The sequence below is a fragment of the Panulirus ornatus genome, chromosome 15 (assembly GCF_036320965.1).
Source record: "Panulirus ornatus isolate Po-2019 chromosome 15, ASM3632096v1, whole genome shotgun sequence".
Classification (NCBI taxonomy): domain Eukaryota; kingdom Metazoa; phylum Arthropoda; class Malacostraca; order Decapoda; family Palinuridae; genus Panulirus; species Panulirus ornatus.
In genome coordinates, this window is record NC_092238.1 from 32,292,228 (window position 1) to 32,310,511 (window position 18,284).

Below are 18,284 nucleotides of genomic sequence, written 5' to 3' on the forward strand. Positions count from 1 at the left end.
ATGCTGGTCATCCCCTCCCTCCTCCGTCCATGCTCGAAGCAGAACGTAGTCAGATCCCGTAGGAAGTGCATGTCCAACAGAGTGAGGGGGAACATGGGAATTGCGTGTGCACGACAAGAGGAACGTAGTGCAGGGGAGCACAGGAGACAAAAAGCTGTCAGTAGTGAGTGTGGGAAGGATATCATTCACAATGGAGGTGCGACCGAGTGTGACGCGGGCAGTGAGTGAGTATTAATGTAGGACTGGCGTGACGGGGAGGCCGCTGGCCAACGCTCCTCTCTTCCCACAATCTATGCCGGTCACTCCTGATTCCCCGCGACAGTTCCTGAAGTCGAGCGACTCTGAGCCTTAATGTTTTATAATAATTTCCTGGAAGTGTTCTCTTGACAGCCACACCAACTGACCGACACACACACACACACACACACACACACACACACACACACACACACACACACACACACACACACACATGTCCGTTCCTACACACACACACACACACACACATATCCGTTCCTACACACACACACACACACACACACACACACACACACACACACACACACACACACACATGTCCGTTCCTACACACACACACACACACACACACACACACACACACACACACACACACGGACACAAAATGACATGAACATAAAAGACAGCCGAGGAGGAGGGCATGGCAGGAGGAGTCACTTGGTAATTATATGTCAGAGAAAAATCGCCTGAAATTGTTAACGACGCCATGTTCCCCTGCGTGTGTGCCATTATCTTGGGCTAAGCCGTCATTCCCGGGAAAAGTGACCACCGTTGGAGACTCTCTCGCTGGCTGCATCGCTAAGGGCTTCCCCCCCCTTTAAGCGTGTTGTGTCGCTGCGTCTTTGTCGGTGGTAGCATCGGCAGTAGACTGCAGTAGGTGACGGTGGTGCGCGTGGCCTGGTGTTTGCTGGTGACCGAAAGGGAAAATGACATACGATAAGTCCCAAGTGCACTTTCGTGCAGTCGCATCGTAAGAGATGATACATAATGTGGTGTGATTACGTGATAAGTGCTTTCGCACTTATGTCCATTTTTTTCTCATGGTCATCAGGATATATATATATATATATATATATATATATATATATATATATATATATATATATATATATATATATATATATATACAACATGGAATAGATGAATAGACGATGACGATTTATTTGTGGGCGTGGAGGATTCGAACCCAGACCTACCACGCGGCAAGACTGGGTTGGAATCCTCGAACCGATATGGCACGGACAAAACATGCCCCAGTCAAGGTCATCCTGGATGAGAGAGAGAGAGAGAGAGAGAGAGAGAGAGAGAGAGAGAGAGAGAGAGAGAGAGAGAGAGAGAGAGAGAGAGAGAGAGAGAGACTACAGATTCACTTCACCTACGCAGACATGTGCAGGCCTAAGTCTTATATGTAGAATGACTATAGGACGAGGGAAAGAAGAAGGAGGAAGAGAATTCCACAGCTTAACTGCTGGTGGAAAGAAGGAGGTATCATGATAGTTATCCCTCGAGTGGTTCGTCCGGACACAGCAACTGTGGGAAGCAGCAGCAAGGCGCGTGCCTCGGGTCCAGGTCTTGGTGATGACGGAGATACCCACACGTTAATGATATGTGACGCCGGGCGGCCCACACATCACTCACTTTCAGGAGGCCAACAGGTGCCACATAGACTGGCTTATACAAGTCTCCCAACACTTAGTTGACTTTGCCATAAGAAACCCTCCGCCTGTGAGTCAGTCAGGGCGTGTGTCTGACTCCCGTCGACCCGGCCTGTGAGTCAGCCAGGAGGTGGGCCCCATCCGGTCTTCCTGTGGCCCCCTACCGCCGACGTTACACCACAAGAGGATAAAAGAAAGAACTCACGGGGGATCGAAGGCGGTAGACGAATGAGATGGTGCCCTTCGAGATAGACGGAGATCGTAGATGTTTCTTCTCCTGCTAGTGCTTGCTGCCCTGGAGTTAAGGGAGTGTCTTGTCACCACCCACCCTTTCGAAAAACGAAGATCTGGTGCGGTACATAGAGCCAGGCCGGGTAGAGACAGCCAGCCTACCGGCGGAGTAAGATCGTCAAACATCCTCTTCCCCGGGCATGAGGCCACCCGCAGGGGACTTAATGTCATGTCCGGCCGTCATCACGCAGTCCTGGAGGGATAAGTGTCAGGGAAAGAATTACTTGGTTTAGCGTCTCCAGGGTTGTTTACCTTGGTTGTTGGGCTGATCACAGAGCACTGAGGCGGAACCATGGCCCCAGGGTTGGTTAATTTTGGTTGCATATCCCTGGAAAGAATGCGCTTTTGGTTGTCTGTCGCGTGAAAGGCTTTTCGTGGAGAGAGAGAGAGAGAGAGAGAGAGAGAGAGAGAGAGAGAGAGAGAGAAAGAGAGACAGACAGAGAGAGAGAGAGAGAGAGAGAGAGAGAGAGAGAGAGAGAGAGAGAGAGAGAGAGGACCGGTCAGACCGGGTGCTCCATGTTGACCATACAAATGACAGGGTTTGGTTGCGGGTAATCACAGGCAAGCACCAGGAGGGTCGTGTAGCAGACCGTACATATCCTGGACCTTACACTTCTTTCGCGTACCGTATGTTAACCCCATTAACACGTCAGAACCGTTATCGATAACTTGGGTCTAACTGCGAGTACCTGTGCGACAGTCATACGGGAGAGAAACTCGAGGAAAGTCTTGTACACATGAAACTCATCCAGATAACGCCAAGCTGATCCATCTGCCATTTTAATACCTTGCCAGAAGAGCCCCACCATATATATATATATATATATATATATATATATATATATATATATATATATACAGCTCCACGAACAGGATCGATAGACGCCTTGATGTTGTTGTAGCCTGACTCAAGCTACCCTCACACCATTCAACCCTGTACTTGACTGTTGTAAGATAGAGTGAACTCAAGAGATCATCCTTACAGCGCGTTGCAAAATATGTTTGATTTTATCCCCCGGTGGTAGGAGAGAGAGAGAGAGAGAGAGAGAGAGAGAGAGAGAGAGAGAGAGAGAGAGAGAGAGAATACTACCCATGTATCTCCGTGCGTGTCGTAGAAGACGACTGAGAGGGAGCGGCTGGAAATCTTAACCTCTCCTGTATTACTTTTCAAAATTAGAATCAGAGGAAAGAGCCAAATGAGGATCATTTATCCTCTAAGGCTCAGTCATATACGTTTTGGACGCCACCTCGCTCATGAACGAATAGCGAACATTTATGAAAATAGAAGAAAAAAAAAAATGTACCCTACTTAATAAGTACCCCTAACTTTATGCCTATTGTTAAGTAGTTCAATTAGTACGTAACTTTTTTCTATATAAACCAGTCATTGGTGCCGGGTTCCACTGAACATTTCGTACACTGTATCCTTGACGCCGTGGCCACAAGGTGGGCAGGAGTACATGATACACTCGCCTGTGGTAAAAATAGAAAAGAAATTAAGCTTTACGTGATATCCTGCTGCACGTTGCCTCCCACGGGGCCGACACGGGTAGATTACCTTTCCTACTTCAGATCCAGTTTGTTGTAGCGAAGGCGAAGGCTCTGGAGAAGAGGAGGAGGAGGAGTACAGTACACCTGAAACTGTCAACCATCTCCCCTCCACTGGTGACTGGAAGATGGCAACAATGTAATGCACAAGGGACGGGGATAGACTAGTAGTGTTATTGTTTAAAAATGAATAGTTATTTTACTGTTAGTTATATGCATGGCTTTAGTGTATTGAGGATCATATAGAGGAGGAAAAAATGGAACCAAGCTTCCGTGTGTAAACTGTGGACATCCCTTGAATGGTCTACTTTAAAAAGAGTTAACCATACAAGTAAGTTTCGTTGAGAGTAACGTTGTATCTTTGTATGTATCCGGCAGGGAAGAGCTTCAACCTGACCATCACCATCAGCACGTCGCCTCCCCAGGTCACCACCTACTGCAAAGCCATCAAGGTCACCGTGGACGGACCCAGGGAACCTCGCTCTAAGGCCCGTGAGTACTCGCTGGATAGTACGAACCTTTCTTGTACTGCTGCTGCTGCTGGCTGTTGCTGGTGCTGCTGCTGCTGCTGCCGCACGACACTGCCGTCTGCACTGCTAGGGGTAGAGGGTCCAGGAGGGAGGGAGAGAGCTGCTGAGTCTGAACGTTTTTGGAAGGTCGAGGGTAAATGAAAAATGTACGTTCGAGAAAGAATGTAAGAGAGGGAATGGATGCATCAGATTTTTTTCTCCTGTATTTGTAGTGTATCTTCCAGCAATTTTTATTTCTAATTTGACTTCTTCTCTATTTCTATATAGTCGATTTATTGTCTCTTTTTTCTCTCCTTCCTTATGTGTTTTTTCTTTTTTTTTTTTTTTAGTCATTTATTATCATTTAGACTTCGGTGCAGTTTGTTAGTAGTGGCCACACTCAGCTTTCAGTGTGGTTGGTATTCAGTCCTCCTGTCACAGTGCCTTGCTGTAGTCACAGTACTTGGCTGTAGTTACAGTGCCTGGCGGTAGTCACAGTGCCTTGCTGTAGTCACAGTACCTGGCTGTAGTCACAGTGCCTGGCTGTAGTCACAGTGCCTGGCTGTAGTCACAGTGCCTGGCTGTAGTCACAGTGCCTGGCTGTAGTCACAGTGCCTGGCTGTAGTCACAGTGCTTGGCTGTAGTCATAGTGCCTGGCTGTAGTCACAGTGCCTGGCTGTAGTCACAGTGCCTGGCTGTAGTTACAGTGCCTGGATATAGTCACAATGCATGGCTGTAGTCACAGTGCCTTGCTGTAGTCACAGTGCCTGGCTGTAGTCACAGTGCCTGGCTGCAGTCACAGTGTCTGGCTGTAGTCACAGTGCTTGGCTGTAGACACAGTGCCTGGCTGTAGTCACAGTGCCTGGCTGTAGTCACAGTGCCTGGCTGTAGTCACAGTGCCTGGCTGCAGTCACAGTGTCTGGCTGTAGTCACAGTGCTTGGCTGTAGACACAGTGCCTGGCTGTAGTCACAGTGCCTGGCTGTAGTCACAGTGCCTGGCTGTAGTCACAGTGCCTGGCTGTAGTCACAGTGCCTGGCTGTAGTCACAGTGCTTGGCTGGAAGAGAGTAAACTGGAGTCACTCCTGGGGAGGCGCTCACTTTCCCGTCACTCTAGATGGAGAAATTGGTTTTTAACTCGAATTTTTCTCTTAGATTTTCCACTTTTTGATCATTCGTTTAATTTTCCTTCACTGAACACATTAAGGAAAATACTGTTTCTTTCCATGTTTCTTTGTGCTTTTATTTGTATATTCGTACACCTGTATATGTATTTGTACGAGGAGGCTCTCTTATAGTCTGTGTTTCTTTCCTATCCTACTGTTTGTGTATGCTTGGAAGTATATTTTTTTTCATATGATTTCTGAATCATCTCTTCTTTATTTACCTTTTCATTTAGAACTTGGATATGGCTACTGTCCCACAGTGAGTGACGTGGACCTTACCTTATATATATATATATATATATTCATTTATTTATTACCCAAAGTATCTTTCATTTTATACATGAATTGTTTGCCTTCCCGATCTGTGTATATCATACAAGTCACTCTACACTGTGAGGATGTCCGTCCGTCCGTCCGTCCGTCCCGGCTATTGAGAAATTACCAGAGAAATATGGTGCATTCAGACTCCTTCACAAACTCTTACTGTGTTATTGTCCTTTTCCTCCCCCTCCTCCTCCTCCTCCTCCTCCTCCTCCTCAAGGCCCAGTTGGTCCCCATGATGACTACTGTCTCTGATGGGATCTCTTAACGTAAAAGAATGCGTATTAAGGTTCATATATTACGTTGTATGACGGTGGTGGGGGTAGATGTCTGAGTACCAGGGTTTATGTCAGGCCACGAGTTGGACTATCTCAGCCTCACGTACAGTCGCCGCTCTAACCCGTCGCCCAACATGATAATCCCACCAAATGGATGTCTTCCGAGACTCCCAAACTCCCTCAGCGACCACGCCGAATGATCGCTGATGAAGTCCTTCGTTATGTGGCCTACAGTTACCTCCGTGTAAGCTGTGGTAATGGCTCGTAACATTTTGCCGCTTGGTCTTATATATATATATATATATATATATATATATATATATATATATATATATATATATATATATATATATATATATATATATATTCCTATGAGTCCACGGGGAAAATGAAACACGAAAAGTTCCCAAGTGCACTTTCGTGTAATAATCACATCATCAGGGGAGACACAAGAGAGAAATATAACAGTCAGTTGATGTACATTTCTGCAATATTTCTGCAATATCCTTTATTGCCTCAAGTCGGTGGCGATGCCGAAGATGGCCCGAACCGCCAATTGGACCGCGTTCCACGACACGAGTGTCTGAAACGGCTTTTGTCACGCAGGGTTTCGAGAAACACTGCTCCTCTCTCTCCCCTCCCTTCCCACTCCTTGTGTGTGTGTGTGTGTGTGTGTGTGTGAACACTTCGCGCCCATCGCCCCAAGTGTCCTCAGTCGTTATTACAGGCCAGCCAGGGAATTACCGTCCTGGTCTGTTGTTCACTGATGTTTGCCACTCAAACTGGCAGGTTAGTACTGGACAACTGATGGTACGACACTGTTAATGGTACCGCACAGCTGATGGTACAACACAACTGATGGTACAACATAATGGATGGTACTACGCATCTGATGGTACAACACAACTGATGGTACAAGACAACTGATGGTACAACATAATGGATGGCACTACACATCTGATGGTACAACACAACTGATGGTACTACACATCTGATGGTACAACACAACTGATGGTACAACATAATGGATGGTACTACACATCTGATGGTACAACACAACTAATGGTACAACACAACTGATGGTACAGCACAACTGATGGTACAACACAACTGATAGCACAACACAACTGATAGACACGTTAAACCACAAATCCCTGAAGCAGGAAAGATGTAATAGAGCAAGTCTGATAGTATTAACATGTTAACTTATGTTAACTCGACCCCCATCCCATCCCCCCGCCCCCCACATCAGTCTATCTGTTCCCCGTATTACTGTGACCTGTCCCCCTTAATCAATTCGACCTGGTTCCATCCTTAATTTGACCTGTCCCGTCCCCTCCTTGTTATCACGTCGACCTGTTCCCCGTAAATATGAAAAGGAATTCGTTTGTGGGTTGTTAAAGTGTTGCGAGCACGACTTTGGTGATATGAGCTCATGTGTTGTGATTTGACTCCTCAGTTCTCCTAAGGGGACAAATGACTGCGATCACAAGGGAAGAAGGTACTTACCTCCCTGGTATAATTGTACGTTACGGTTTTTATATACAAATGAGTGTCGTCTTTTTCACCCTCGTATCGCCATTTCTCACGTCACGCCTCTATACAAACTTTAAAGTGCTTATTTATGCATTTTCCCAGCCAATTATACCTGATGATGCGTATGTCCCGCCCTGGAGGAAGAGGAGGAGGAGGAGGAGGAGGAGGAGGAACAGTGAGCATATGCTGCCACAGTCACGTCAGCAATGGTCCACCCATAAGTTGACCAAGATGTCGGCCTGAGAGAGTTGTTTATCTTACCAGGTTTACGGATAACTGAGAAACTCTTATTGCTGGTGAGTGTGTGTGTGTGTGTGTGTGTGTGTGTGTGTGTGTGTGTGTGTGTCATACTGGTGAGTCAGAAGATATGCCATACTCATGGAAACTACTTTCCTCAGTAGATTTACGCGTTGTAAACTCCTGGCTAACGGGAGATTACGTACACCTGTCTACTACTACCCCCGGTCATGTGTGGTACACATGTCATCACTCACACGTTCTCCCTCTACCATCACGTCCTCATCGTACACTCGTACACATCAGAAAATATAATTTTCCTCATATTCTCAGAATCCATTTGTTCTTTCATCCCTCTTTACGCTTGTGGTTCCCTGGACACTTATTGTGGATAAGTTATCAAAGTATACACCGTTGGTTCAGGTTTACGTATTGTAAGATGATAAGTTATCAAAGTATACACCGTTGGTTCAGGTTTACGTATAGTAAGATAATCAGTTATCAAAGTATACACCGTTGTTTCAGGTTTACGTATTGTAAATGATAAGTTATCAAAGTATACACCGTTGGTTCACGTATACTTACGTATAGTAAGGGGATCAGTTTTCAAGGTATACACCGTTGGTTCAGGTATACGTACAGTAAGATAATAAGTTATCAAAGTATACACCGTTGGTTCAGGTTTACGTATTGTAGATGATAAGTTATCAAAGTATACACCGTTGGTTCAGGTATACATACGTATAGTAAGATGATCAGTTATCAAAGTATACACCGTTGTTTCAGGTTTACGTATTGTAAATGATAAGTTATCAAAGTATACACCGTTGGTTCACGTATACTTACGTATAGTAAGGGGATCAGTTTTCAAGGTATACACCGTTGGTTCAGGTATACGTACAGTAAGATAATAAGTTATCAAAGTATACACCGTTGGTTTAGGTTTACATATAACATGATGATAAGTTATCAAGGTATACACCGTTGGTTCAGGTTTACGTATAGTAAGATAATAAGTTATTATGACGAGTTACCAACAGACGCTGATGACCGACAGCGAGAGCGACGCGCTCCCTCAGGATCACAGTGGTGTCTGCCAGCCAGCCACGCTCGCCATACTGGATCAGTGTCCAGGCTAAATTGGTGCCCGTGTCTTAGAGAGTTTCCCCTCAATCTATTAGAAACACGTGATGCGATAGATTACGTGCACGTAATGCAGATAGATTAAAAGCACGTAATGCACCATACTGCATGTTCATAAACCGATAGATTAAAGGCACGTAATGCAATAGATTAGAAGCACGTTATGCAAATAGATTAAAAGCACGTTATGCAATAGATTAAAAGCACGTTATGCATTAGATTAAAAACACGTAATGCAAATAGATTAAAAGCACGTTATGCAATAGATCAAAAGCACGTTATGCAATAGATTAAAAGCACGTTATGCAATAGATTAAAAGCACGTTATGCAATAGATTAAAAGCAAGTTATGCATTCGAGTAGAAGCACATGATCCAGAAGATTACAAGCAAGTAGTTCAATAGATTAGGAGCAGGTAGTATGCTAGATTAGAAGCACGTAAATGCAGTAGATTAGAGGCACGTAATACAATAGATGAGAAGCACGGAATACAGTAGTGTAGAAGACTACGATCGATGCAGTAGACTGTGGTAATATATTAGGGATGAGGTGGGATTAGATAATTATACAGTAGTGGGTGAAAGCAGTTCTTAACATCCGGTTTCTTGCCTTCCTCTCTGGAGGAAGTTGCAGTTGTTGGTCAGGGTGTCACGCTGCTTGTATTTAGCTCTTCCTCCACCTCTCACACCCGCTGCTACACTCTCACACCCGCTGCTACACTCTCACACCCACTGCTACACTCGCACTCCTTCTGCTTCACTCTCACACCTGCTGTTCCACCCTCACACCTGCTGCTCCACTCTCACACCCGCTGCTCCACTCTCACTCTCACACCTGCTGCTCCATTCTCACACCTGCTGCTTCACTCTCACTCTCACACCTGCTGTTCCACTCTCACACCTACTGTTCCTCTCTCACACCTGCTGCTCCACTCTCACTCTCACATCTGCTGCTCCACCCTCACACCTGCTGCTTCACTCTCACTCTCACATCTGCTGCTCCACCCTCACACCTGCTGCTCCATTCTGACACCAGCTGTTCCACTCCCACACCCTGGTCCATTTTCCTCCTTATCATCATGATTTGTATTCCAAATATATGTATTCTCTTCCTACCCCATGTTGCTGCACCTCCTTACCTTGTACCACCACCACCACCACCAGATTCAGCCAGCCCAGGCTACCCTGACCGACTGGAGTATTTGGTGCTATCTCATCTTTGTTGTGTATCAAGAACGTCTGTGTCTGCCACGGCCTGCCAGTGTTATGTGTGTCGTCGCGTGTTGTGTGTATCGCCTCTCTCTCTCTCACACACACACACTCTCTCTCTCTCTTGTGAAGCTCCTCTCACCTGGGCATCTTCTTCCGTCGTTTACCAGGAGCACACACCGAATGAAGACCCTTCCAGCCAGCACGTATCTTCATGACGTAAAAGATGAATAAGTTGAGTGTTGCTGGGACAGAGTAAACTGGAACACAAGAACAACACTAGGTGTTGATTGTAGCTGGAACCTAGTGCTATTCATCTGGCGTCCTGGCCAGGGGAAGTGAGGCTCACAAATGACGTTCTGGGCAAGGGAAAGTGAGGCTCACATCTGACCCCCCTGGCCAGAGGAAGTGAGGCTCACATCTGACGCCCTGGGCAAGGGGAAGTGAGGCTCACATCTGACGCCCTGGCAAGGGGAAGTGAGGCTCACATCTGACGTCCTAGGCAAGGGGAAATGAGGCTCACATCTGACGCCCTGGCAAGGGGAAGTGAGGCTCACATCTGACGTCCTAGGCAAGGGGAAATGAGGCTCACATCTGACGCCCTGGGCAAGGGGAAGTGAGGCTCACATCTGGCTTCCTGGCCAGGGGAAGTGAGGCTCACATCTGGCGTCCTGGCCAGGGGAAGTGAGGCTCACATCTGACGCCCTGGCCAGGGTATGTGAGGCTCACATCTGACGTCCCTGGCCAGGGGAAGTGAGGCTCACATCTGACGTCCCTGGCCAAGGGGAAGTGAGGCTCACAACTGACGCCCTGGGCAAGGGGAAGTGAGGCTCACATCTGACATCCTGGGCAAGGGGAAGTGAGGCTCACATCTGACGCCCTGGCCAGGGGAAGTGAGGCTCACATCTGACGCCCTGGCCAGGGGAAGTGAGGCTCACATATGACGTCCTAGGCAAGGGGAAGTGAGGCTCACATCTAACGTCCTGGCCAGAGGAAGTGAGGCTCACATCTGACGTCCTGGCCAGGAGAAGTGAGGCTCACATCTGACGCCTTGGGCCAGGGGAAGTGAGGCTCACATCTGACGTCCCTGGCCAGGGGAAGTGAGGCTCACATCTGACGTCCCTGGCTAGGGGAAGTGAGGCTCACATCTGACGTCCTGGGCAAGGGAAAGTGAGGCTCACATCTGACGCCCTGGCCAGGAGAAATGAGGCTCACATCTGACGTCCTGGCCAGGGGAAGTGAGGCTCACATCTGACGTCCTGGGCAAGGGGGGGAAAAAAACTGACAATTTACTGTGTCAGTTGACCCCAAGTTCACGCAGTAATAATGTCACCTTCACGTCCAGTTCCTCCCTCGGCAGGGCTGGCCGTCATCATGGCTGCTGCTCTGGACTGCAGCAGGGCCGCTGTTACACTTGCCATCAACTGCTGGTAAAAGCAACTGCCGGACGCCATTTGACACGATCCTCAATGAGGTGAACGTGCAGTAGGAGCACGTAACAGGCAGTAGGTATGAAACAACAGAACGTGTCGGGGTTGAAATGATACCGAGGGACACATGAGATAACCTGTTGAAGACAGTAAGACCACAGCAACAGGTCACGAACGCCACATCAGAGGGAGAGGTTTCCAAGAACACAGATACAAGGTCGTGTGTGTGTGTGTGTGTCTGTTGGAACAGGAGCAACAGGTGTGGGACAACGGGTGCATGACTGTGGCTGAGGCCTTGGTTGTCTGTATGACTCTCGCTCTCCACACAGCGTAGTCGAAGTGACTTACAAAGTGAAGACTCGCTCACCAACCCTGATACACCATACTGCAGCCTGCCGGGCTGTACTGGGGTTGTTGACCCGAACCGGGACGCCCAGGCAACACTGCTAAGCAGCACCGGTGATGACTGGGGGGCGGCGGGGAGGTGATGATGATCTTAGCCATACCCGAGGCGGCGAGCAACACACACTGACCAACACCAGCACTGGAGGTGTGACTGTGTCCCGGGATGGCCGGACTAAACGCACTGGTCAATACCGGTGCTGGAGGTGATACGCTGTACCGGGATGGCCGGGCGACAGACACTGATCAGTAATCATGACTGCCCGGTATCCGGTGTAGGGTTCCCGGGGTGACCCAAATTACACTCGGCCTTTTCGGTATTGATGCCTCCTCCTCCTCCTGCAGCTGCTGCTCCTCCTACTGCCTTTACTCCTGCTATTGCTCCTGCTCATACTGCTGCTTGTTCCTGCTGTTACTACTGCTGCTGACGTTACACATGTTCATTCTCGTACTCGTCAGCCCCCACTCTCCTTCTTTTGACCTCCTCCTGACCTCTTCATATATTGCTATTTTGTCAGCAATCAAGTTATCAAATTGATGACTTGATTGTTGATAAAACTTGTAAACCGTTCCCCTTGTTGTCGACATAATGAGTTTATGATGCGCTCGTTATCTGTCTTGGACAATCACTTGTTTACCAAAAGGCGTCCTAGCTACGTCTTTTCGTTGCATATCAACGTTGACTGTTATATTTCTTTCTTGTATCTCCCATGATGATGTGATTATTACACGAAAGTGCACTTGGGAACTTATCGTATTTCATTTTCCCCGTGGACTCATAGGATTATATATATATATATATATATTCCTATGAGTCCACGGGGAATATCTTGATCACGCGCAAAATTGTGATCCTTTCCAATATATATATATATATACATATAGTTAAAATTGTTATTGATAATGTTGTGTATGTTGTACGTTATTAGGTGTTGTAGATGTTTCAATGTTGTTGGGAGCGTGTGTACCGTCCTGGGTATATCAAATTGGTACTGAGGCAGATAATGTCATGTCATGTGACAACCTGTACAGCGAGGAAGACCAGCCCAACAATGAGAGTTGCCAGAGCACCTCAGCCATCCCGCATTCTAACGCTGCTCTCTGCTGGCAAACACTCAGTACGCCGCCGATGATAGCACGACCAATTTTCACGGTCTCTCTCTCTCTCTCTCTCTCTCTCTCTCTCTCTCTCTCTCTCTCTCTCTCTCTCTATTCTCACACATCACACCTCTAGGGAACAAGTGTGAACTATAACATGTTGTTCGCTAGAGCACAGAGGAGGGAGGGCAGAGAGAGAGAGAGAGAGAGAGAGAGAGAGAGAGAGAGAGAGAGAGAGAGAGAGAGAGAGAGAGAATTTACCCAGGGACGTATTGACCCCATACATCCCTATGGATGAACGTGTGGAACCCGTGTCGTGTTCAGGGATGAACATCTGTGACCCTCACGTATTTTTTCTGAAAGAACTCCCGTCCATCGCCAGCGCCATCTCATGAACACACGTGGTTCAGTCGTCCTTTTTGTTACGAATGAACGAATGTTAATCACCCTCAGTGTATTATGAATAATCCCACACATGAAGGGGCGTGTTATGAGTGGAATGTAAATATAAAGTCTGTTTATTTTTTTTTTTATCACTCATCAAATCAATGAATCAACATATTCAGGACGCTTGTTGTCATGAGTAATCTCTCATTAACTCACACATCCCTCTGAGTAACCCCATTTAATAGGTCCGAACTTTGCACACCTGCTTATGATAATGAGAGTAATATTAATGACGAACATGTTGTCAGTTGAATGTATATATGTGATTTTTATTATCGCATGATTGTATATAATGTTCCTTTTGCTGTCGATTGAGCGCACATGTGTGACCCTCATGTTTCAAGTGAATGTATGTTACTGTACTGCTTCTGTGGCATCGAATGAGCGCATGCATGTATTCAGTGCATCTAAATGCATAAACGCACTTATTCGATCCATGTGTTTATTGATCTGATGCACATGAAGCCTCTGTCGGATTGAGTGTTGACTGTATCGTCTGGATGAACACGATGGTACGACCCTTGGAACCTCTACGGTCAGGTCAGAGGTTCGGTTCCTCATGCCCAAGGGTCGTCCCATCGTGATCAAGGGTCGTACCATCGTGTTCAAGGGTCAGAACATCGTGATCAAAGAACGTACACCATCGTGGCCATGGGTCGTCGTAACGTGATCCGGAAGGGTCGTATCGTAGTGGTGAAAAGTCGTACCGTCGTGATCAAGGGTCGTCCCACCGTGATCAAGGGTCGTACCATCGTGATCAAGGGTCGTACCATCGTGATCAAAGAACGTACACCATCGTGGCCATGGGTCGTCGTAACGTGATCCGGAAGGGTCGTATCGTAGTGGTGAAAAGTCGTACCGTCGTGATCAAGGGTCGTGCCATCGTGATCAAGGGTCGTACCATCGTGTTCAAGGGTCGTACCATCGTGATCAAAGAACGTCCACCATCGTGGCCATGGGTTGTCATAACGTGATCCGGAAGGGTCGTATCATAGTGATGAAGAGTCGTACCGTCGTGATCACGGGTCGTGCCGTGGATTTTACAAGGGTGTATGGTAGTGACGAAGGAGTAAGAGATAGAGTAAGAGGGCCGGACAGCTGATACGGTCACGTGGGTACAGCGGCTCACCTTGAACAGCTTCTCCACCTGACCAGTCGACTGAACTCGTGCAGCTGCCAACGCTGAAACTGTGCAGCTATACGTGTACAACACGCCTTCAAAGACCTTTGCATCCGCTCATGCCTGCAGTAGATTACCACCATGATCCCATTCCCTTGCTGAAAACTCACCTGTCTGCTGCCCTGACACCTGCGCCTATGCAGCGGCACATCGCACCTCCATCTAGAGGGAGGGGGAGGAGTTCTTCTTCACCCGTGCAGCCGCAGGAGTAGCTAACTTCAGGTGGACGACAGCAGTAGCCTTGCCACCACCACGACCGCCGCTGTGCTGTGGATAGAGCTTCTAGACTGGCGGTAATTACGGTGGGCAGAGCCGCCCTACGCCACCATACTACAGCCATCTCTCTCGTTCGCTCAGCCAGCTCGGGGTAAGATGGTAATGAGCAGTGCGTTTGGAGTCGTATACTGAGATAATTACCGGTCCAGGGTGGTCCATCACACGGACCCTGGACCCGGTGCCGTTCTAGCGGGGTTCTTCCCTCCGGCTCTTCCGTCCTCTCTCGCTTTTTTTTTCTTTTCCCTCTTTTTTTTTTCTCTCTCTCTCTCTAGAGGCTTACTACACCTGCCAGATTCAATTTAGATCCTCCCTTTTTTATGTATACTTTTACGAATAATAGTGGGTTGGTTTGTCGCCTTCCGGTGTTGGAGTGTTGGGCTGACGTGGTGCCGGGGACACACACACACACACAGCAGAGTTTAGGATAGTCTTAACCCAAGTTGCTGCAGACAGGGTTGTCCACCCAGAGTGCTGGACTTTGAGTTGCCATTGTTAGATGTCCAACCTAAGTCTTCATTGGTTTTTGTAGTTACTGCTCGGTGTTTAGCTTAAATATTGGACGCTGTTTAGCCACAAACAGGTGTTTTGCTACCATGTTGTGAGGTGCTGTGTTGGGTTTTTGGTTCTGTTTGTTGACATGAAGTATATTTGCCGTGAAATTGAACTTTCTCACGACTCAGTTGTCCCTGTTTACTGGTGCCTGAGAGTCCCAACAGCCATAATGTTGTTGCCTTTCAATGTCCACCTCAGGTGCAGTTAGACTCAGTTCTCCCAGGAAAATCATACTGATGTGGGATTTCCCAGGCTCATGTCGGGTTTCATCCTCCCTCCTCAATTACCCCGTTCATTTTTGCTGCCAAACGTCCAGCGAGTTTGCGCAGTCAAGATAACCATTAAACTGAGGTCGTGGGGCTGTGACGACTGCCACATCCATTACCAGCCCCTGTAGACCGGCAGTTCGATAAGAACGAGTGAGCCTCTTGGAGTTCGCTCCTCCTCTTGACGTGTTGGTTCTCTCGTATCTGGAGGGCCTGTGGTCATCGTCCATATTTCATTACCCAGGGGATTTTTCTGCTGCGTGATAAACCCGGGTTTCCTGGATTTTCGTCGAAGGGAAGGATATGAGTTGTCACCGTTGTATGTGTGGGAGTCTCTGCTTAGCCAGTGCTTAGATCAGACAGTCTGTGTTCCTCGCTGTTGTCTCACTGGTTTGTTCGATCATGGGTGCTACATCGTGTTCACCGTGGTCACAACTTCACCCCACCTTTCCTTTCACGTAGTGGGTCATTTAATCACTGGTCGAAGCTTATTCCATGTTACTGTATGTCTGTGGTCCTTGGGGAGAACCCTGTATACTGGCACGTTTCTGTGTCGTTCACAGGAAGGTCGGGATATTCTGCTGAGCAACATCTTTTGTTTCTGTCTGGCTGCTCATGTGGGTGTCAGAATATGCATTTGTTAAACACTGTGCAGACTTTAACGCTAGCGCAATGTAACATGTAGGCAAACATCTGCTAAAGACTACTGCCTTGTGTTTCTGCATGAGTAACCATTGCGACAGATGCTTTGATAGAATGCAAGTAAACCCCTGTACTCTGCCTTTGAGTATGAGAAGTCTTATTCACAGAATTTTTGTGTTCAATTTCGCTATTTTGCTAAAGCATTAAATTTAGACTTCACAGTGTTGGCTACGTTACCAACTGAACCCAGATGTTCTCTAGTTTGCTTTCGTTGAGGTTGTCATTTGTCGTCATTCCCTGGTTCCTGGAACTGCTTGGGAAACTCTGCAGAACTTTCATTTTCTTTCCCACCGTTTTCGTTCCTATTGGTGCACTCGTCTGTCTCATTAACGTAGAGTTATTTCTATGTGGCTGTATCTTTGGCGTATTTCCTTTTTAACCATCAGTGATGCTAGTGAACAGATCCAGCGTTGAACTGTCTTCCTCACAAAACCAGATTAACGGGTCCATATGTTTTTAAAGATGTAGTCATTGCCTTCTTCATCATCGTTACTTATCTATACACCCGTGACGAGCCGTTCCTTCCGGGTGTGGCTTTGCAGCCTCGGTGTTTGGATGAAGTGTTTCCTCGTCCTGAATGTAAGACATGAGGTGAAAACTATTGGTGGCCCGACTCCCGTGATGAGCGCCAGCCGCCCCACCAACCCCCCCACACACTGACTGGCCAAGACCTCAAGTGGTCTCGAACTTCCTATTTTCTGTCACTTTTCTCCCAGATCATTGCAGTCTATCACAGCCATTATAGTGAAGTTACCGATCTTATTTGAAAACTGTTTTATGCATCCTGAAGACAGCAGTTGGCTCAGCCAAACACCCAACCCAGCTTTTATCCTTCGCTCGGGGATGGTCGATAAGTGGGTACCTGGCTTATGCAAGATATATATATATATATATATATATATATATATATATATATATATATATATATATATATATATATATATATATATATATATATATACTAATCCTATTTCTAAAGGACTCTATTAGAATACAAGGTCAAACATTTAACTTTGCCATCAATATGGTCGACTGAACCACCATTTTTTTGTATTTAGAAATAGACATCATGGAGAAAGGGAAGCCAGTCACATAATGCCACAAACCACGGGGCGTATCCCTATCATGTCATCTTTACTGGTGTTAATTTCTTCATTGTGCTCGTAGCGAAGGGGTCTCTCTCCACTGACTATTGTTCAGTGGTGTACTGACTCGCCTCGTCTATTCCCACTGCGGCATCCCCCAACACTGGTAATGCTGTACCAAGCTGTGTAACTGGTCGTAAGAATGATTTCAGTTGTAGCAGTGTTGAGGAACCAAGGGAAGGTAAGTTCGGGAATACCTTTGATGTTCACCAATCCATGTATTCCAACAAGTTATTAATATCTGGGTAAATATTCGTATTGCACAAACGGAAAATCAGGTTAAAGACATTTTTTTTCTCCTCAGAACGACAGGTTATTAGGAAGTACGAGGAAAATGTTCAAAGTGTCTTCACAACATGTTTGTTATGAGGTGCACACCAGGTTTTCCTTCTTGTGAGGATGATGGCCAAGTGTACCTTGGCTCTATGCTGACGTCAGCCGGAGGTGTTCCAACGGGCTGGGAATGCCTCGCTCGCTGCTCCAGTTGATCGCTCACGATGTCAACCGACCTCCTCCCATCTTGACCCATGCATGTTCATGGCTTCTGAGAACATATCTGGGAAAAGTGTGTGGATGTCGAACGCTCACATAAGCACCATAGTTACCATACGCTTACACCTAAGATGATATGAATACTGTGCCATGAATTGATGATATATGGCATGAACTCTGGTAGTGTCAGCCCGCCGCCATATTCTTATCATTATTCAGGTAATGTATTTCATAGTCCTAACAGGTCACACGTATTACTCGGTGAATGAGTCCAGAATCTCATTACACCACAATAAATCAGCGGGCGTCGTAAATCTCAAGGGAAAAATAGGGTTCAGAGTCCTACGGTCATCAGATGCAATCGT

General features: G+C 46.9%; 1 protein-coding gene across 2 annotated transcripts in view; it reads left to right on the forward strand.

Moving 5' to 3' along the window:
- Positions 1–18,284, forward strand: part of LOC139753825 (uncharacterized) — a 230,994-nt gene that overhangs the window by 157,644 nt on the left and 55,066 nt on the right. For both annotated transcript variants that reach the window (XM_071670728.1, XM_071670729.1), the window contains exon 2: positions 3,912–4,025. In XM_071670728.1, coding sequence (XP_071526829.1) covers positions 3,912–4,025 — 114 coding nt within the window. The remainder of the gene's footprint in view (positions 1–3,911; positions 4,026–18,284) is intronic.